At 44.8% G+C, this 22652-nt stretch overlaps 1 protein-coding gene across 2 annotated transcripts in view; it reads right to left on the bottom strand.

The window, feature by feature from the left end:
* Positions 1–22652, bottom strand: part of RNF130 (ring finger protein 130) — a 121014-nt gene that overhangs the window by 49223 nt on the left and 49139 nt on the right. For both annotated transcript variants that reach the window (XM_038772151.1, XM_038772150.1), the window contains exons 3-4: positions 20432–20682; positions 17–88 (exon numbers count right to left, since the gene is read on the bottom strand). In XM_038772151.1, coding sequence (XP_038628079.1) covers positions 17–88; positions 20432–20682 — 323 coding nt within the window. The remainder of the gene's footprint in view (positions 1–16; positions 89–20431; positions 20683–22652) is intronic.

The raw sequence follows: 22652 nt of genomic DNA, 5'->3' as shown, positions 1-22652 counted from the left end.
TATGTCCATACCGTACCTTATCACCCTTCTTTACTGTTCTGGTGGTCAATTTGCTGATAGCTTTCTTGGCGGCATCTCCAAGACGGCGCTATGGAAAAAAAATATATATATATCAGTCATTAAAATACAAAGGTTCCAAAGTTTCTCTTAAATAATTCAGATACATACTAATGCGTCGCTATGGCATCTGCCACTAATGAAGTCTCAAAGGAGAAAGGATGAAGAAGAGAGCATTACAGAATTAAGAGAGCTGGCATGCGACTCAAGTGCAGGAGCCAAACTAAGTCCCAGGAAAGCTGCGGCGGGGCAGGAATGGGCACCTACCCCTGGGGCTACTGGGACAGAAGATGTATACGCCAAAGGGGAAACCAGGGCAAATTCTGAATGTGAGGGCAGACCGAGGGTAGGGGCACTGGGAAGAATGAGAGGAAGAGAAGCAGGAAGACTAGAAAAGATGAGTGACAGGAAAGAAAAGGGAAGGGGAAAGGTGGAGAAAGGGCGGGGAGGGAAGGGTCAGACTCAAAAATGCCACAAATTCTTTATAATTCCCTTTCCTGTACTGCAATAACCTCTGGGAATTTTAAGTCAACTGTAGATCCATCACTATTATCATCATCATCATCAGTCGTATTTATTGAACCCTTACTGTGTGCGGAGCCCTTGGGAGGGTTTGATACAACATAGTTGGTAGACAAGTTCCCTGCCCACAATGAGCACTGTAAACACCACCATTTTTTCCCGTGCAACATTTCTCAAGTCGCCCACTTCCTTCCACCCCATTCAACGCCAAAATCTGTGTCAGTTTCTAATTCACTCAAACGCGGTTGGCTGTATCTCCTCCTCCTAAGTCTCCTGGTTTTAGCCTCACCCTGTATCAATCCCTGTATCAATCCATTCTACACACGGCAAAGCGTCAACTGCAATCCCTGCCTCCAACCCCTCCATTCTGTCCATCGGATTAAAAAAATGGCCTCCTGTTTTGGGCTTCGAAGTCCTTCAGAGAGTTGCCCCAGCAGTCCCTGCAGGCTTCTCCTGCAGCCAGCAAAATCTACACAGACCCTTCTTCTCCGACCTCTAGTTCTTTATTTTTTGTTTTTTATGGTATTTCTTATGCACTTACTATGTGCCAAGCACTGTTTGAAATACTGGGATAGACACAAGGTAATCAGGTTGGTCACAGTCCCTGTCCCACATGGGGCTCACGGTCTACCAGGGAGAACAGGTATTGAATCCCCATTTTACAGATGACAAAACTGAGGCACAGAGAAGTGACTCACTGAAGGTCATGCAGAAGACAACTGGGACTAGAACCCAAGTCTTCGGAGTCCCCGGCCCGGGATCTTTCCACTAGGCCGTACTGCTTCCCACTACTCCTGAAAGAGCCGGACTTCTCCTGGGTCTTCCCAAGATTGGTTGGTGGCTATTCATCATCATCATCATCAATCGCATTTATTGAGCGCTTACTATGTGCAGAGCACTGTACTAAGCACTTGGGAAGTACAAATTGGCAACATATAGAGACAGTCCCTACCCAACAGTGGGCTCACAGTCTAAAAGGGGGAGTCAACACAGTGGAGAAGAGAACGGGGATTTACTTACCTGTAATGCTCAGCTGAATAAATCAGACATATGTGTGGGGTATCACGGCAAACTATTCAGGATATATACCCAGGGTAGTGGTAACCTGGGGTATGCCTGAATGCCTTGCAAGCGTATTCTATTCTATCCATATTAATCTCTAGCATCTGCTTACTTAAATTATATCCTTTCATCCATCTTATTCCCCGACTACATTGTAAAACTTCTCGAGGGAAACCAAACCCCACAGCACCTAGTACAGGTACCGGCATCTTGTGTGAGTCCTACAAAAGTTTGAGGACGAGCTGATGGCAAATGCTTCATCGTAAAATATCAGATTTTGTCAATGCTGGGGGAGGGGTTTGTAAGCCCTGGGGAAATTCAAAACACTGACGATTATTCAGTCATGATGGCAGACAAAGACTATGCGTTTGCCACCATACTGTTTTCCTTTTATTCTCCAGTCAGGTTCTCTGCTACTGCTGCTCTTATACTCCGTCCGTCCGTCCAGACGATGAATATTTCCGCTTCTACATGTGTGTGTGAATGAGAGAGGAAAATGGTATGTGATGAGGCTAGATAAGGGTGGCTCGATAAGAGGGGTGGAGGGACATTTAGGTGAAACCCTGAGCTGCAGAAGTTTGCTCTCCGCAAAAGGTCAAAACGCACCGAAGGTCACTAATGCAAAATGGCAGGAAGTTTTATCTAACTTGAATAATCTTAAAATGCTGATTCGAAGACCTGCAAGTGGTTGCAAAGGATCACATTAGGTAGACAGGAGGAGAGTCAGTTGGAAACAACCTTCTGATGGCTCAAAGTGCTTATTCCAAGCATTACTCGGTTCTAAATCAATTTTAAATGGCTGTTTGCCAGCTGGTTTACAGGAGGTGGGGACAGGTCACTTTGAATGAGCAGATCTCAGGTTTCTGAGTTTCAGTAACCAGAACTCCCCACAGAAACAGAGTACATTTATACTGATCAATACACAGATTCTCTTTTTGGGGATTTAAATGCCTGGTGAAGCCCACTGCTGTTGCGAATATTTTCAGGAGATAAATTATGCCTATAATTTAGATTCCCAAGGTTAAAATCTAGAAAATTAGACCAATTTCCAAATTACTAAACTTAACGGGCATGCACTGCCACAGAAAAACCCATCTCTGTCAAGTTAATAGGATGCTCTTGTGGGTTCACAAGTGAAATCCTTCCACGGCTAACAGCTCAAGAGAGTAGTGTTAATCTAGAGATCTTACTTCAAGTACACCGATCCCTATGTATCATATATGCATGAATGTATACAAGTAGAGTGCAGAAAGTGTTTTTTTTTCCCCTATGTGCAATTCTGACAAGATTTTTTTGTAGGACTATGAAGTAGCAACCCCATCTCTACAGAAAAGTACTGGATACTATGCAGTGCTTAATGTGCATAGTGTCTGTCAAGAAAATGAAATTCTGTTTTCAGTGTTGCAATTCTTGTACAAGTGCTGGCCCAGCAAATCAGTGGTCATGACTAGATTCAAATTAATCCTCAATTTTCCCAGAAAGCCTTTTGTCTACATATATAACTTCTTCCAAGTGCTTAGTACAGTTCTCTGCACATAGCATGAGCTCATTAAATATCACTGACAGATTCAGTGATTTAAGGCAGAATTCTTCCTACAGCCATTTTAAACCATGTGGGGTTTTGTTGATACCAGCCTTGTCTGGATGGTGTACAATCTAAAATGACTTTTTTAGATCTTAGAGGAGCCTGCAAATGGAAGGAAGTGCACTATGAAAAATACTGGGATAAATAAAATCAGGCTTTTGACCAGGCTTTGGGAGTAAAGATCCTGCCGATCAACCTTACTGCAGCATTTTAAATGGGGGGGGGGGGGGGGGGGGGGGGGGCAGCACAACCATTACTTGGCACAAAACTGGGCAACAGCCAGTTAAAGAACTGGTGACTTGGTAAAACGGGGTACAGTCAAGGCCCTGAAAGAACGAGCTGTTTATTGTTGCAAAGCATTAAGGTCACAAGGACGCAATTTGGGGCTGGGGTGCAAGAGGCTGTACTGAAAGCTGTAAAAAATATTCTTAAGTGTGTTGGAACCAAAGGGGATGCTTTGGGATAAAGGAGTAAACTAGATAGAGCTTGTATATATGTATATATAGGTTCAAATCCAATTTTTCCCAAAGAACTGGTGAAAAATAGGATGGGACTGATGAGGAAGAAGTCTTAGTTTCCGGTAAACAATGGTTCCCAGAAGCTGGGGACCCCTTGTAGTAAACTTCAGGAAGGCAGTGAGGACATACATTCATTTCTATTGTATTCTCTTAAACGGGCACAAACAGGAAGGGCTAGCTAAGTAGTGATGCATTTATCCACGGATGAATGATTAAAGGAAGGTGGTTAAAGAAGATGACCACAAAAGTGAGGGATTGTTAACTAAGCAACCAGGCTGGCTCGCTGGCTGACTGACTGACTGACGGAGGGCTAGATTTCCCAGCGCTTAGAACAGTGCTCGGCACATAGTAAGCGCTTAACAAATAATAATAATAATAATGATGACATTTCTAAGCGCTGGGGAGGATACAAGGTGATCAGGTTGTCCCACGGGGGGCTCACAGTCTTAATCCCCATTTTACAGATGAGCAAACTGAGGCCCAGATAAGTGAAGTGACTTGCCCAGAGTCACACAGCTGATAAGTGGCGGAGTAGGGATTGGAACCCATGACCTCTGACTCCCAAGTCCGGGCTCTTTCCACTAAGTCACATTATTATTATTATTATTGTTATTATTATTATTATTAGAACAGCACACTAAGCAAAAGTAGTCATTTCCATTGAGTCACATTATTATTATTTTATTATTATTATTATTATTATTATTATTATTATTATCAGAACAGCACACTAAGCAAAAGTAGTCATTTCAAATCTGAGGGAGGGAGGGCATTGGGACAGACGGCACCTTGGGGTAAAAGGGAAGAACTGGGGAGGTCACCAATGGTCCCAAGAAGTGGGAGAAAGGGCAAAGAAACTAAATAAGAGTATAAAACTGGAGTTATCAATAACTGGGGACAACAAACTTATTCCTGGCTCTTTTCATGTAAGTTTTTTGAGGGCAGGGGTCAGTGGGTCAATAACTCCATTGCAGTCTACCAAGTACTCAGGAAAGTGCTCTACACACCGTAAATCCTATATAAATTCCATTGATTGACTGATTGATTAGGGATGGGGGGGGAGAGTGGGTGCCAGAGTTGCAAAGCACCACACTTTCTTATCTCACAACTCATTTTCCTCCTGTGCTGCCAGTGGGGGAGGAGGGAAGCAGTATGTGGTTGGGTGTGTGTGTATGTGTGTGAGTGTGTATGCATCTTTCCGCCCCTCCGCCACTGCTGCCAGGGAGTGTCATGAGCCTGGGTTTTTATCCCCCGTCCTGGAGTTTCAGGGCCAGCATCCAGTTCACTGCCCCAGCCTGGCGCTGGGCATTCGACACCAATTACTAGTGCTCCTGCTCTTCAAGGGGGTGGGGAGGGGGGAAAGGGCATGAATGTTCCCCTTCCCTGGTTTGCAGGCGTGCCTCAGTGCCATGGCTGTTGGCACAGAGGACAGCGTTATAAGAGACTTGGGTGTACACTGAAGAAACGCTTCACTGTGTCCAACGATACGGTGGGAAAAGTGGCTTCCTGCTTTAAAACCATCACACTCCTCAACGGCCGTTTTATTTCTCACAATTACCTCTTCAGAACTTCTCACCACTCACACACAACCTATGTACACACCTTACGTAACCCTTCCCTCCTTCCATCTGTAAATGAATCACTCTGTCTCCCCGACTGGATTGTAAACTCCTCATGGGCAGGGATCATGTCTACCAACTGCACTGTACTCTCCCCAATGCTTAGTTCACTGCTCTGCACACGAGGCACTCAGTATTTATTTCTGATTGATTAGGAGACAGCTATGGAAATCCCCCAAGCTCAACTGAGCCATGACAAGCATATACATATGTATAGGTATATACATATACCTGTATATATGTATATATGTTTGTACATATTTCTTACTCTATTTATTTATTTTACTTGTACATATCTATTCTATTTATTTTATTTTGTTAGCATGTTTGATTTTGTTCTCTGTCTCCCCCTTTTAGTCTGTGAGCCCACTGTTGGGTAGGGACTGTCTCTATATGTTGCCAATTTGTACTTCCCAAGCACTTAGTACAGTGCTCTGCACATAGTAAGCGCTCAATAAATACGATTGATGATGATGATGATGATATACAAGGAATTTTCACAAAGAAAATACAGTGGGAGGGAAGAAAAGAACACCATGACAAGTTCCGGGTTCTTTTTCCTGTGATAAAGCAAGCGAGTCTTTCTCTTGTCCTCAATACTAAGAATTGCCTTGGCATCCTTTGGGATTACAAGTGCATTAGTATTCTGTGGTCACTCTGGCTGTTCTTGCTCGAAATAAACCGTTTCTGAGCAGTTCACAATATGCTGCTGGCCTGCCCGCTTACATGCTCATTACACTCTGTGCCCCGTGACCGCCAGGGATGAGAGAGTGAGAGGAGTATGTGTAAACCTCTGGCACGACAGTCAATTTCGTGGCACAGATGACAAGGGACTCCATTGTCTTCGGAAATGAAGTTACTATGAAAGAGTTCACGCAACGGAAAAGCAAAGCTATTAAACTTGTAAAAAAATCTAGGTATCTTCATAATAATAATAATAGTATTTAAGTGTCTACTATGAGCAAAGCACTGTTCTAAGCCCTGGGGGGGATACAAGGTGATCAGGTAGTCCCACATGGGGCTCACAGTCTTAATCCCCATTTTACAGACGAGGTAACTGAGGCACAGAGAAGTTTAAGTGACTCGACCAAAGTCACCCAGCTGACGAGTGGAGGAGTCAATCAATCAATCAATCAATCAATTGTATTTATTGATTGATTATTTATTGAGTCGGGATTAGAACCCATGACCTCTGACTCCCAAGCCCGGGCTCTTTCCACTGGACCACGCTGCTTGCTTCTCCAAGACATTAAGTGCTCATGACATTACAAAAAAAATCAATTTCTTACTAGAAAGTAGCACTTAACATTCACCTGATCTAAATCTCAATTTTTTTTTTCCTAAACGAAAGACTCCATCCCAACCTCACAACTGATCTGAATAGGTAAACCTCTGGTTTTAGCATTAAACAAAATGCTTGCCCTACCCTTATTACTTAAACATAAAAAACCCTTCAATATATTCTGAATATTCAATTATAAAAACACAGCTCCGATTGGCAGTAATTCCTGGAAAAATGTACTTCAGGTTGTTATTTTTTCAGGAATACAAAATGAGCAAAAGCAGAATCACAGCCCATGCTCTTGAAAGCCCCCACTCCATTCCATGAAAAATACAAAAAACACACTACACCTTCATTTAGAACTAAACTGTCCTCCATTACAACCAGTTCTAGCTTATACTTCACAACATCTGAGCATTTCAAACTGAGTCTAGCTGCTGCCACTCTCATCAAACTTTAATACACTGAGCTTTTTAAGCCACATAAAAATTTCATCGAGTTTCTCCTGACCTTTGGAAAAATTAAAGGAGGAAAAGAGGTCATAAAATCACTTTCCCGTGGAGTGGCTGTTGTAAAGTGCAAGGTTTAGAGAGGAGCCTACGCGTTGTATGAAGCTACCACGGTTGTTCAGTGGGCCTTAACTGGATGCAAATCATCTTTAATCCTTGAAGACTCATAAACCCCATGCTATTATCACAGACCAACAAACTCTTAGGGCAAATTATGAAGTCTCTACTCTGCTTTTCATCATCTGCATTTATGCTTTTGCACTTTTACCTACGGTGGGCAATTTGTATCGGACTGTCTCCTGCATTAGGCCGTAAATCCCAAGACAGAGACCAGGCCTTTTCTGTCTGTTTACCGGGTCTGGAGGAGCAGTTTGGCCTAGTTAAAGCAGGAGTCAGAGGACCTGGGTTCTAATCCTGAGTACCATTTGCCTGCTGTGTGTCCAGGGGCAAGTGTGAGCCCGTCGTGGCCAGGGATTAGCTCTATTTGTTGCTGAATTGTACTTTCCAGGCGCTTAGTACGGTGCTCTGCACACAGTAAGCGCGCAATAAATACAATTCAATGAATGAATGTATGAAATCACAACTTCTCTATGTCTCGGTTTCCTCATCTGTAAAGTGGGGATTCGATATCTTCCCTCCTACTTAGACTATGAGCCCCATGTGGGTCAGGGACTTGTCTCCTACCTGATTAACTTGCTTCTATCCCCAAGCCTAGAACAGTACTTAGCACATTAGTAAACACTTAACCAATACCACCATTTATTATTATTGTTTGTTTGCATTTGTATTTGTTAAGCACCTACTATATGTCAAGCACTGTTCTAAGTGCTGGGATCTTGTCTTTCTTAGGCTGTCGAGTCATTTCCGACCCAATGCGACTCCGTGGACACACCTCTCCCAGAACGCCCCATTCTCCATCTGCAATCATTCTGGTAGTGTTTCCTTAGAGAAGCAACGTCGCTCAATCAATCAATCAATCATATTTATTGAGCACTTACTGTGTGCAGAGCACTGTACTAAGCGCTTGGGAAGTACAAGTTGGCAACATATAGAGACAGTCCCTACCCAACAGTGGGCTCACAGTCTAAAAGCTCAGTGGAAAGAGCCAGGGCTTGGGAGTCAGAGATCACGGGTTCTAATCCCGGTCCGCCACTTGTCAGCTGCGTGGCTTTGGGCAAGACGCTTCACTTCACTGGGCCTCAGTTACCTCATCTGTAAAATGGGGATTAAGACTGTGAGCCCCACGTGGGACAACCTGATTACCCTGGATCCCCCCCAGCGCTTAGAACAGTGCTCTGCACGTAGTAAGCGCTTAACAAATGCCATCATTATTATTCTTGGTAAAAACATGGAAGTGGTTTACCACTGCCTCCTTCCACGTAGTAAACTTGAGTCTCCACCCTTGATTAATGATAATGATTCTTTCCCATGCCACCGCTGCTGCCCAAAATGCTGGGGTAGAGACAAGCTAATCAGGTTGGGATGCTCCCAAGCCCTTAGAACAGTGCCCTACACAAAGCAGGCCAGCTCAATATTAAGTGCAGGGTAGATACAGTACATGTCTTTAATCCCCATTTTACAGACGAAGTAACTGAGGGACAGAGAAATGAGGTGACTTGCCCAGGGTCACACAAGTGGAAGGGTTGGGATTAGAGTCCAGATCCTTCTGCCACTGAGGCCCGTGCTCTATCCACTAGACTGTATATATGTTTGTATGTATTTGTTACTCTATTTATTTTACTTGTACATATTTATCATATTATTATATTATTATTATAATTATATTATTTATTTTACTTGTACATATTTATTCTATTATTATTATTATATTTATTCTATTTATTTTGTTAATATGTTTTGTTTTGTTCTCTGTCTCCCCCTTCTAGACTGTGAGCCCACTGTTGGGTAGGGACCGTCTCTAGATGTTGCCAACTTGCACTTCCCAAGCGCTCAGTACAGTGCTCTGCACACAGTAAGCGCTCAATAAATACGACTGAATGAATGAATGAATAGACTGCACTGCCTTTAAGTAAAGCAAAATGATAAATCCAATTAAGCCTTGGGAATTCTCTACTCAAGGTGAAGAGAATCGAGGAGTAAAATAAACAAATAATAAAATAATAAAAAAACAAAACGCAGTACTATCACTAGGTCAGACCAATGACCTACTCAGTCTAGTCTGGCAACAAGATGCTCGGAGAAAACAAATTATGGTTGCTCTCCTTGACATCCCTTTGAGGTCCCTCTCCAAGTTACTTCAGAATGCTCTTGAGGGTTGTTTTTTTAACTATGGTATTTGTTAAGTGTGTACTCTATGCGAGGCACTGTACTGAGAGCGGGCGTAGTTACAAGCTTAACAGGGTGGACACAGTTTCTGTCCTAAATGGGGCTCGCTAGCTTAATCCCCGTTTTACAAATGAGGTAACTGAGGCACAGTTATCTCATGACTTGCCCAAGGTCACACAAGAGACAAGTTTGTTCTAGGACCTACTTTTAGGCCCACCTTACAGACAGGATTCCACTGAGTGGAAATCGAGTAAGGTTCACAGAAAACTTCTTGGCTGAGGAATTAAGTCATGATAAGCCGTTCTATTCAACAGCATGATGAAATCGGTTCTTCAGTGAGAGTTTTCATTTTATGTTTCGGACTAAGGTAGAATTGGGAATCGTTCCTCCCCCACCGCATGACTGTCTGGATATGGCACGGTGCGGCGTTAGTAGAAAGTTCTAAGTGTGCGTGAAGAGGGGGACGACTAAATTGTGGATGTTTCGTAACCAAAAATCTTCAGGAACACAATACCCTGCATTATAGGCGAATTGACAGCATGTGGTAACTACAGAATAAAATAGACAGTAAAATAAATCAATGATATGCCAGCTAATGACTTCCTCCCCGCCAGGGGTTAAACTAGTAGAGGAGTCAGAGATGGTTCTTGGAAGCAAAAGCCCAGCCCTTCCTTAGTCGTTTTCCCTGAAAACAGCCTTCATTTTGTTAGTCAAACATATAAATTCATTCAAAGCCATTCTTTGGCCCCCACCCTCTCCCATCTCCTTATGTGGACTCTGAAAGAAACATTTGAGAAACTGCATTTAATTAAAAAATGGACATTAAGTTCACAAGGTTTAGTCCCTCTCAACACATTCAATTTATGGCCCTGAAACTCATGCTGCATTTCATTCTGGGCGCTACTTTCCAAAAGTCACTCCCAAGCCATTCTTGAACAGAAAGATATTATTATACCCCAAATATTTTCCCTACTTCCTGCCTTCAGGGAAAGCCCGTTTTTGAGGAGGGGAAGCATATGTGGGACCAAACTCTACAGAACAGTGCCTGGCACATAGTAAGTGCTTAACAAATTCCATTATTATTATTATTATTATTATTAATATTAATGATAATACAGTAAGGTTATAAACCTTCGGCCTCAATCTACAGAACCGGGTTCAGAAGTGTGGCATGCATGTCCTCATTTTATCACGGGACTGGAGAACTTGCCTACATCTTTGTCCAGTTAAAGGGCTTGTAACAGCTTCGAGTGATTCATTTCTAACAGAAAATTTGACTTGAAGTGAGGTGAAGTGCCAAAGTCATTATCCATCGTGGAGCAGGAAACCTTCTGATCTATTAAACTGTCCATATAAGAGTTGGTTTTTCCAATCCAAAATTCAGATCATTGATTTTGAACCTTGAGAATGTCAGAGCTAGAAAACAGGTATTAAGAATTACCTCCCACCAGCTGAGGTAACAATGGAGAGGATTTATTTCTTTATTGAGCTTCTTCATTTAAGGCTGTGTCTGTTGGATGGGTGCGATGCAAAGCAAACTAGAAAGTCCACTGTGGGGAAGAGCAAGTGGTCTAGCTAGTTTGGGAACATAATCTGAATCAAGTCAAAACGAAAGTTGGAAAAATAACTTCCCGAGTTAAACAATCTTCCCCTTATACCGCTCTTTCTCCTCCTCGATCGTATTTACTGAGCGCTTACTACGTGCAGAGCCCTGTTCTAAGCATTTGGGAGAGTACACTACAACAGGATTAGGAGACATTCCCTGCCCAAAATGAGCTTACAGTCTAGAGTGGGAGACAGAATTTAACCCTTCTTCAATCATTTTAATTTACTGCTCTCAAAATCCTGCAATTCACAGTGCTTTGCGCATAGTAAGCGCTTAATAAATGCCATTATTATTATTATTATTATTATTATTATTATTATTATTATTATTATATCATTTGATCTTTCTCCAAATTGCCTTAATGGCTTTGCGTGGTCCGTCAGCTCCACTTCTCCTCTCTCAGGGATCTGTTCTACGTTACTTTCCCAATTTTCCAACTGCCATGTCACTCCCTTTGCTCGGCTGTTTTTCATTTGTTCAAAGGTCAAACATCCAATTATTTTTTACCAGTTCATCCTCGCACATTCCTGTTCTGAGGTTTATGCTGAAGAGTACATACCAAAAATATTAATTCTCTTCGAATACTAATCCTGCACAAAACACTTTCCTTTCCGATTTGCCACCTGCCTCTGAGGCAGAAGGCAATTAAACATTTTATAGGACAAATGTAGATGAACCTTCAGCTTAGGTAAATAGCTGGTTATAACGGTGAAACTTGGGCCAAGGAGAAACATTAGAGAGGGCTGTACAGTCTGACTCAAGCCCTGAAAATAATTACACTGTTCTAATCTTACCTTCTATATGATCATCCTTATTATTATCATCATTAATATTATTACCTACATTTGTCCTATGGTAAATAGGAAAACCGGGGCTTCTATTTCTGTTCACCCATCATTTTATACTTTTATCTTCATTCCCAAACAATTCTCTTCTGCCTCTATTGCTTTCAGATTTTTGGCTCTGTTCGGAACCAGCTAATGTGATGACAGCCCCTAAAAAGGGAAGTAAAAATTGCACTGTAAATCCCTCCTCGCACCCCATTCCTTTAACCCTTTCCCTGCTCTTAGCAGCTTTCCTTTCCCACCCCACTGCATCCCGAGTTTGGCCCCGGCCCCCCAGCCCATTTCCCTCACTGCCCTCCACGCTCCAGTGCTTTGACTTCTCTCTCTCAATGTGAATCGTGCCAGTGGCTTCTGATGTGGGCACAGCCTTGGCACCGCCGCAGTCAGGATGGGGAAGGGGTGGGAGGGGCAGCGGAGGTGGCCCTGGCCATGTGAAGCAGCGTGACTCAGTGGAAAGAGCACGGGCTTTGTTGTCAGAGGTCATGGGTTCAAATCCCGGCTCCGCCAATTGTCAGCTGGGTGACTTTGGGCAAGTCACAACGTCTCTCATCTGTAAAATGGGGATTAAGACTGTGAGCCCCCGCGTGGGACAACCCGATCACCTTGAAACCTCCCCTGCGCTTTGCACACAGTAAGCGCTTAACAAATGCCATCATTATTATTATTATATCTGTAATTTACTGATTTCTATTAACGCCCACCTCCCCATCTAGACTGTAAGCTCGTTGTGGGTGGGGAATGTGTCCATATATTGTTCTAATGTACTCTCCCAAGTGCTTAGTACAGTGCTCTGCATACACAGTAAGCGCTCAATAAGTACGATTGATTGACTGACTGACTTTCCCGTGGCTGGGGCTTGGGTTGGGCAGTGAGGCTAGCAGCAGGAAGAGGGGGCGGGGGTTGGTGCTAGATTGTGGCAGCAACTGCTGGCAATCAGTAAGGGCAGTGTAAGGAATGAGAGAAAAATACTGGGGTCTGTGCAGGACGTTGGGAGGCATACAGGTGGTGGGCCTGAATCAAAGGCACGGCCTTACTTGCAAGCGAGCACGAGAAGAGGGAGGATTTCATTCATTCAATCGTACTGCCCCTCTCCCCCTCCCCACCCCTGTGACAGAGGAATAAGCAGATCCTGGAAATGTTATGGAGAAAGAACTGGAAGAATTTAGAGGCAATTTGAATTCCTCTCTATCCGAATGACCACCTTGCTGGGCCAGGAACTTTCAATATCCTGCATCAGTCACTACTGAGTAAGGACTCAGAGTAAGGCTCTACTGAGAGCTCACCTCCTCCAGGAGGCCTTCCCAGACTGAACCACCTCCTTCCTCTCCCCCTCCTCCCTCTCTCCATCCCCCCCCCACCCCCGGCCTTATCTCCTTCCCTTCCTCACAGAAACTGTATATATGTATATATGTTTGTACGTATTTATTACTCTATTTATTTTACTTGGACATATTTATTCTATTTATTTTATTTTGTTAATATGTTTTGTTTTGTTCTCTGTCTCCGCCTTTCAGACTGTGAGCCCACTGTTGGGTACGCACCGTCTCTATATGTTGCCAACTTGTACTTCCCAAGTGCTTAGTACAGTGCTCTGCACACAGCGCTCAATAAATACGATTGAATGAATGAATGAATGAATTTATTGAGCACTTACTGTGTGCACAGCACTGTACTAAGCGCTTGGGAAGTACAAGTTGGCAACATACACAGACCCTACCCAACAGCGGGCTCACAGTCTAGAAGATAATAATGATGGTATTTGTTATGCGCTTACTATGTGCAAAGCACTGTTCTAAGCGCTGGGGAGGTTATAAGGTGATCAGGTTGTCCCACGGGGGGCTCACAGTTTTAATCCCCATTTTCCAGATGAGGTAACAGGCACAGAGAAGTGAAGTGACTTGCCCAAAGTCACACAGCTGACAGCTGGCGGAGCCGGGATTTGAACCTATGACCTCTGACTCCAAAGTCCGGGCTCTTTCCACTGAGCCACAAGGTGGATGGCACTGACATAACTGCAGTGACTGGATGGGGGAAATCAGCCAACAGCGCAGGCCACTTGGGCTCCCCGTCTTCATCCCCATTTTGCAGATGAGGTAACTGAGGCATAGAGAGGTAAAGAGACTTGCCCAAGGTCACCCAGCATACAAGTGGCAGAGTCAGGATTAGAACCCGGGGCCTCTGACTCCCAGGCTTGTGTACTTTCCACTAGGCAACACTGCTTCTCAACCTCAGGGAAATATCCCAGCAGGACGTATATGGCTTGGGTAGAGATTGGGGTCTCTGATTATGAATACGTGAATTATGGGGTCAGAGGCAAAGATATCAGATTTTCCAGAACACACCTTAAGCAGGTAACTTGAAAAGCTTCATAGAAGGGGTGGCGGGGCGTGTCACAACTTTTCTAACCAAGGGCCAGTCTTAGAAAGATGCTGTCCATAACTTTGGTTAGATAGTTTGAATCGATAATCAAAATATCAATTATTGATTCTTGGCTTTGGTGAAACAATGAAATTGCTGCTGGGATGAACCTCATCTGCAAGGAAGCTACGGGAGTATCCCAGAAGTATCCGGGTTACAATACGTGGGGTGGCCGGGGGAGAAGCAGCATGGACTAGACCAGCTCGGGCCTGGGAATCGGAAAGATCTGGGTTCCGACCCTGGCTCCACCACTGGTCTGCCATGTGGCCCTGGGCAAGTCACTTTACTCCTCTGTGCCTCAGTTACTTCATCTGCCAAATGGGGATTATGACTGTGAGCCCCATGCGGGACATGGACCGTGTCCAATGTGATCAGCACGTATCTACCCAGCGTTTAGGAGAGTGCCTAACACATTGTAAGCACCTGAATACCGTAAAAAAAGTTACTGGGGGCCTAAAGGGTAGAACTTCTTGGGACAAATGCCCCTCATCCCCAACTAGTTCTGGCCAGCCCCAAGTGGAAAGGTACAGACTGAAGAAAAACCAAGACCTTCAGCACATCAATCGATGGTATTTACTGAGAGCTTACCGTGGGCAGAGCTAAGTGCTTGAGAGGGTACACTACAACAACTGTAGGGAACAGCCTCCTTCAGCTTCTACACTGAGGATGTACTGGAGCTAGGTTGGGCCCTCTAGACTACTATTCCGGATTAAGAGTTAACCCCAGAGTAATCGTTTCGGATACCTGATTTCCAGGACATATATTCCTAAAATTTTTCCACGGGATTCCACTCCAAACTAGGACGTTATCTCCTCTTGGGCATTACAATCAGTTCCACGGCTGCCACACATCCCTCTTACCAATCCTCCCATTTTCGGTCCCGCCACTCCACCCATTTTAATGACCTGTAGCCACTTTAACGTAGCCTGATACTTTTCACACTGCAAAGGATAAAAAAAAAAGAGTTCATTCAGGATAGGTTACCAGACCAACGATTTTCTGGTAGACGATGCTTCTGCGCTAAACCCTGCGTAGCTTGAGACCAAAGCGAGCACAAGCGGGGCCCGCAGCCGAGAGGGCACAGCCCGTTCCCCGACCACAAACCGCACGTGGTTTCTCAGTAAAGACTCCAAAGGCGGGGAGAGCACATGTGAGCGCCTTGCTCGGTAACGGTTCCAAAGCAGGTGCCGGCCCAGGGAGGTCGGCTGCTGAGAGAAGGACCAGAGACGTGCTGCTCCACGGCTGCAAAGTGCGTCCGTACCCCTCCCAGATGATCCCCTTAAATGCTGGGGCAGCCGGGGGGCTGAACTGAATGACACACTGGCCGAACCTGGCAAGACGGGGGATGACTCGGATCATCATCATCATCATCAATCGTATTTATTGAGCGCTTACTATGTGCAGAGCACTGTACTAAGCGCTTGGGAAGTACAAGCTGGCAACATATAGAGACAGTCCCTACCCAACAGTGGGCTCACAGTCTAAAAGGGGGAGACAGAGAACAAAATCAATCAATCAATCGTATTTATTGAGCACTTACTATGTGAAGAGCACTGTACTAAGCGCTTGGGAAGTACAAATTGGCAACACATAGAGACAGTCCCTACCCAACAGTGGGCTCACAGTCTAAAAGGGGGAGACAGAGAACAGAACCAAACATACCAACAAAATAAAATAAATAGGATAGAAATGTACAAGTAAAATAAATAAATAAATAAATAGAGTAATAAATATGTACAACCATATATACATATATACAGGCGCTGTGGGGAAGGGAAGGAGGTAAGACGGGGGGATGGAGAGGGGGACGAGGGGGAGAGGAAAGAAGGGGCTCAGTCTGGGAAGGCCTCCTGGAGGAGGTGAGCTCTCAGCAGGGGAGAACTGCTCCAAAACCAAACATACTAACAAAATAAAATAAACAGAATAGATATGTACAAGTAAAATAAATAGAGTAATAAATATGTACAAACATATATACATATATACAGGTGCTGTGGGGAAGGGAAGGAGGTAAGATGGGGGGGATGGAGGGGGGACAAGGGGAAGAGGAAGGGAGGGGCTCAGTCTGGGAAGGCCTCCTGGAGAAGGTGAGCTCTCAGTAGGGCCTTGAAGGGAGGAAGAGGATCGAACCGGCACCGTGACGGAAAAACAAACCAGGCACCCATCTGCTGAGAGACGGAAGCCTCACACCTGGGACGAGTAGACGGTTCGGCAGACTGGTCGTCAGGTTGTTGAAGAAGCAGAAGTGACATCTGGCAGGCCCCTGAATGGCTGAGCAGTCCTGGGTAGTTCACTAATCACACTGACTGGGGAGAGGGGGGCCAAAAAAGGATTCCCTAAATGTTGCCTGCCTTCCTTAAACTAATCTGGACTCACCAGGAGATAATAATAATAATAATGGCATTTATTATGCGCTTACTATGTGCAAAGCGCTGTTCTAAGCACGGGGGAGGTTACAAGGTAATCAGGTTGTCCCATGGGGGGCTCACAGTCTTCATCCCCATTTACAGATGAGGTAACTGAGGCACAGAGAAGTGAAGTGACTTGCCCAAAGTCACACAGCTGGCAAGTGGAGGAGCCGGGATTTGAACCCATGACCTCTGACTCCAAAGCCCGTGCTTTTTCCACTGAGCCACGCTGCAAAGCCACATTGCCTAGAGAAGCAGCATGGTTCTAATCTCGGCTCTGCCAATATTACTCTATTTATTTATTTATTACTCTATTTATTTTACTTGTACATATTTATTCTATTTATTTTATTTTGTTAATAGGCTTTATTTTGTTGTCTGTCACCCCCTTCGAGGCTGTGAGCCCGCTGTTGGGTAGGGACCGTCTCTATCTGTTGCCAACTTGTACTTCCCAAGCGCTTAGTACAGTGCTCTGCACACAGTAAGCGCTCAATAAATACGAATAAATGAATGAATGAATGAATTCTTTGCTGTGTGACTTTGGTCAAGTCACTACACTGGGCTTCAGTTTCCTCAACTGTAAAATGGGGATTAAATCCTCCTCCCTCCTGCTTAGACTGTGACCCCAAGAGGGACAGGGACCGTGTCCAATCTGATTGATGTCTAACTACCCCGATGTTTAAAACAGTGCTTGACCCACAGTAAGTGCTTAACAAATACCACTACCATGATATTAATAATTACTATGATAACCACGACAATTTGTTGCAGGAAACAAACAGAAAAGAAGACTTACACTTAGGAAATAATTACTGTGCAACTGAATCTTGAGTGCTAAGCTGTAAAAATAAGTCATCAACCTAGTTCTAAATAGCACCTGAACTGGGCGGGAAGAGCAGCATTAAGTGAGGTGAGACTACCAAGCATCAGCTCCCAGAGCCAGGTCACCCCTCTAGACTGTAAGCTCGTTGTGGGCAGGGGATATGTCCGTTATATTGTTCTACTGCACTCTCCCAGGTGCTTAGTACAGTGCTCTGCCCAAAGCAAGCGCCTCAATAAACACGATTGACTGAGAAACTCCACTCTGGGGAAGGACTTGCCTCTTAGGAACCATGACTATCAGGTGTTGGATTTCCAATCAGACAAACTCACGAACCTAGGGCCGCTAACCACACCTACGCAGGAGAGGAAGTCACTGGGTCCCAGCCACTGGCAACAGCAATGGCCTACGTTTGCTCAGTGAATGAGTTGACACCGTCTCACGATCGCCAACACCCACCTTGCATCTGCCAAACAAAAGGAAAAACATCCCCCGTACATCCGCCCTCCAAGCAGTGCTAGATCATCAACTATTTCTTGGTGTGGCAGAGGCAACTTGAGGATGGCCGGATCGCAGAAACCACGCACACAGTGGCGCTCCGAACAGACCGCCGCCTGATAAGCCCAACTCCCACTGACAATATATATGTATATATGTTTGTACATATTTATTACTCTATTTATTTATTTATTTTACTTGTCCATATCTATTCTATTTATTTTATTTTGTTAGTATGCTTGGTTTTGTTCTCTGTCTCCCCCTTTTAGACTGTGAGCCCACTGTTGGGTAGGGACTGTCTCTCTATGTTGCCAACTTGTACTTCCCAAGTGCTTAGTACAGTGCTCTGCACACAGTAAGCGCTCAATAAATACGATTGATTGATTGACTGATTGATTGACTACATAACCGTGGTCTAGCATAGTGGCCTCCAAACTGCCAGCTCAGCTAAGTCGTAATAATAATAATAATAATTACGGTGTTTGTGAAGCAATTACTATGTGCCAGGAACTGTACTAAGCTCTGGGGTGGATACAAACAAATCGGGTTGGACGAAGTCCCTGTCCCACGTGGGGCTCACAGTCTCAATCCCCATTTTACCGATGAGGTAACTGGGGCCCAGAGAGGTGAAGTGACTTGTCCAAGATCACACAGCAGCCAAGTGGCAGAGGCGGGATTAGAACCCAGGTCCTTCCAACTCTCAGGCCCACGCTCTATCCACTAAGCCATGCTGCTTCTCTTAACCTCTGGGACGATGAAGACTTCTGCAAGGAGCTCTGCAGCAATACTACCACAGTCAACTGTATATACTGAGTGTTTACTCTGTGCAGAGCACTGTACTAAGAGCTGGGGAGAGTATAATATAACAATAAAACAGACACATTTCCTGCCCACAACAAGCTTAGAGTCTACAGTCTACCACAGCCCTGCTGGAACAAGAAACTCCAGTCACCACCACAAATATCAACAATGAATGCTGTCTACCGGGCAGTTGGAGAGACAACTGGCATGGCCGAAACACGGTGAACATTGGTTTGTTGCAAATGACCCGGAGACTAAGACTCAGCTTGAGGCAAAACAATTACTACAGCAGCAACACACCTTAAAGCACCTCGTGACTCAGGCAAAAAGGAGACTTCCGTAAACCTGGGTCGCCACAGGCGTATCGCGCTACGGAACATAAGGGCCAGATGGAGGGATGCCAAACGGGAAGGGATCCAAGGTGAGGGAGACGGCCACAAAATCAAGAAAGATGTCACTCTTTTCAAGTAGAAACTTTGCAAAGATCATAAGGCAAGGAATGAGTGTGTGTTTGAGCGTGCACATATATGTATACATGTCAAAGCAGCGTGGCTTAGTGAATAGAGAAGAGGCCTGGGAGTTGGTCACTTGTCTGTTGTTTGACCTTCGGCAAGTCACTTAATTTCTCCCTTCCTCAGTTCCCTCGTCTGGAAAATGGGGATTAAGACTGTGAGCCCTATGCGAGACACGGACTATGTCCAACCCCATTACCTTGTATCTACCCCAGCAATTACTACAGTGCCTGGCACATAGTAAGTGCTTAACAAATACCACCATTATTATTATTATATGTATACATAAACAAATACATATATTCTAGACTGTGAGCCCGTTGTTGGGTAGGGACTGTCTCTGTATGTTGCCAACTTGTACTTCCCAAGCACTTAGTACAGTGCTCTGCACACAGTAAGTGCTCAATAAATACTACTGAATGAATGAATGTTGCCAACTTGTACTTCCCAAGTGCTTAGTACAGTGCTCTGCACACAGTAAGTGTTCAATAAATGCAACTGAATGAATATAATAGATATATGTCTCAACTGCATTCATTATGAGTCTCTTCTTTCACGCACTGGCATCCTTTCCACATTTGTTTGTGACCAAAGAAAACAAGACATAATGAAATAACCGTAGGAACAGGAGTTGAATTCTACACACTAAATTCCTAAGAATTACTATTTGAAGAGCTCCCATCAAATGACTTTGAGAGGCAGGACAGAGGACCTGCACTGTTGGTAGGAGTCAAAACCAGACAGAATCGTTTCAGGCTATTTTATGGGAAGAGAAACTGAAAGGGCTGGTAAGAGGCCTGGCCAAGGGAAACTTGGTTCTACTGGTTTCTCGTGGGTCACCGTGCTAAGCCCAGGGGGAAAAACCAGTTCTGCCGGTCTCGCCATTACTAGGTATTTCCCTGGTTTCCCTGCTACTCCTCCCCTAAGCTTCCCCTAAGCTTCTCCTCCTGCTTGACCGGTCAAAAACCTCCAAGACTGATGCTCAGGCATTTCTGGAAATGAACCAACATCCTTGCAACGTCAGTATACTATGTACCTCATAAAAACGATGAATTGTTCTAGGTGGGAATACCGGTAGCTCACCTGGTTCCTGTCACGTGCGTTCGTGTACCGAATCTTCTGTATGAAGTAAAATATCAACCAGGCCGAAGAGATGATCATTAAGACAATAAAGGATATTGACACGAAGACGAGAGAGCCACGGCTGAAGTTCTTCGGTGGAATACGAGTTCCGACGGCTATTGTCATGCGCACGGAGATGTTCTTCTCCAGATAAGTCAAAATCTCCTTCCCCTTCGACTCTGTAATCATAACGGCCACAATCTCTCCGGTTCCTGAAATAAAACAAGCATGTGCACTCAGGTGGCGTCTGCAATCAATCGGTGGTATTTATTGAGCACTCACTGTGGGCAGAGCACCGTACTAAGCGCTTGGGAGAGTACGACAGAGTTGGTAGACGTGCTCCCCGCCCGCAACGAGCTTACAATCTAATCAACAGTAAAATTTTAAGCTTCGTAGCAGGAAATACATGGAGGATGGGAGGGTGATTGCCTGCGCGTATGTAGGTTTGGGAGAACAGACTGTCCTTTGTCTGAGCCCATGAATGCCAAGAGGTTTCACCTCAACACAATAATAATAATGACGGTATCTGTTAAGCGCTTACTATGTGCCAAGCACCGTCCTAATCACTGGGGTAGATACAGGGTAATCAGGTTGTCCCACGTGGGGTTCACACTTTTAATCCCCATTATACAGATGAGGTAACTGCGGCACAGAGATGTTAAGTGACTTGCCCAAAGTCACACAGCTGACAAGGGGCCAAGGTGGGATTAGAACCCACGTCCTCTGACACCCAAGCCTGCGCTCTTTCCACTAAGCCACAATGCTTCTCAAGCTTCTTCTAGACTGTGAGCCCACTGTGGGGTAGGGACCGTCGCTATATGTTGCCAACTTGTACTTCCCAAGCGCTTCGTACAGTGCTCTGCACACAGTAAGCGCTCAATAAGTACGATTGAATGAATGAATGATTGCACCCAACCTGGGCTAGAACTCACGCTCCTGATGAGATTAAGAGTCACACGCTCTACCGACTGAGCTATGCGGCCAGCCCAGCTCCTGCCAACCTCTGGGAAGCGCAGTGACCATAAGCATCATCATCATCAATCGTATTTATTGAGCGCTTACTGTGGGCAGAGCACTGTACTAAGCGCTTGGACCCAGTGGCTACGGGGAGCCGTCAGGGAGACAATAGTGTGCTCATGGTGAGCAGGGAATCAATCAATCGTATTTATTGAGCGCTTACTGTGTACAGAGCACTGTACTAAGCGCTTGGGAAGTACAAGATGGCAACATATAGAGACAGTCCCTACCCAACAGTGGGCTCACTCTCTCGGTCATTGTTTTGTGTTCTCCCAAGCACTTAGTACAGTGCTTTATACACAGTAAGCACTCAATAAATATGACTGACTGACTGCATGAATAGTCTTGACCGTTCCCTAGAGATGATAGCAGAAGGAGCAGAGAGGGAGACAATAGTGTGCTCACGGTGAGCAGGGAATGTGTCTCTCGGTCATTGTTTTGTGTTCTCCCAAGCACTTAGTACAGTGCTTTATACACAGTAAGCACTCAATAAATATGACTGACTGAATGAATGAATGGTCTTGACCGTTCGCTAGAGATGATACCAGAAGGAGCGGGAGAGAACCATCCATTAAGACCCAACCTGGAACATATGCCCCGGGGGAAGACATTAGGTGTTGAATGCAGGTTTGGTGCTCAGCATTTATGTAGCCAGCAAGGAGTCTTCGTGGATATGTTGCCAATTTGTACTTCCCAAGCGCTTAGTACAGTGCTCTGCACACAGTAAGCGCTCAATAAATACGACTGATGATGATCAAAGTCTTGGGGATGGGAGTTGGGGTGGCGGGAAGTGTGCAAGTGGGTGGGGGCTTGCATGACTGGGATATATGGCTACTGTTTAGGACCTCACAGATGCCTCTCAAAGAGGATGCTCCATGGCACAGTCTTGCATTTTCCTACCAACTAGGCTCACTATCTATAGATAAACCTTACTGAAACCCAACTGCTGACCGAATTTGAGCCTTGGGGATCGCCGCTGGCTGGGGAGTCCCTCGATACTGCCGAGGAGCGTACTTCCCCGTTCAAATGCTTCTCGCGGATAGGAATAAGACGATCCGAAAGTGAATGACTCACTCCCCAAATATAGGCTAGATTCCCCAGCTACCAAGAAAGAAAAAACGAAAAGAGCATCCATGCCTTGAAAGTCAGTCATTTAAAAAAAAAA

The sequence above is a fragment of the Tachyglossus aculeatus genome, chromosome X1 (genome assembly GCF_015852505.1).
Source record: "Tachyglossus aculeatus isolate mTacAcu1 chromosome X1, mTacAcu1.pri, whole genome shotgun sequence".
Classification (NCBI taxonomy): domain Eukaryota; kingdom Metazoa; phylum Chordata; class Mammalia; order Monotremata; family Tachyglossidae; genus Tachyglossus; species Tachyglossus aculeatus.
Note: the sequence above shows the minus strand (reverse complement) of the source record. Positions and strands in the feature narration are given on the sequence as shown.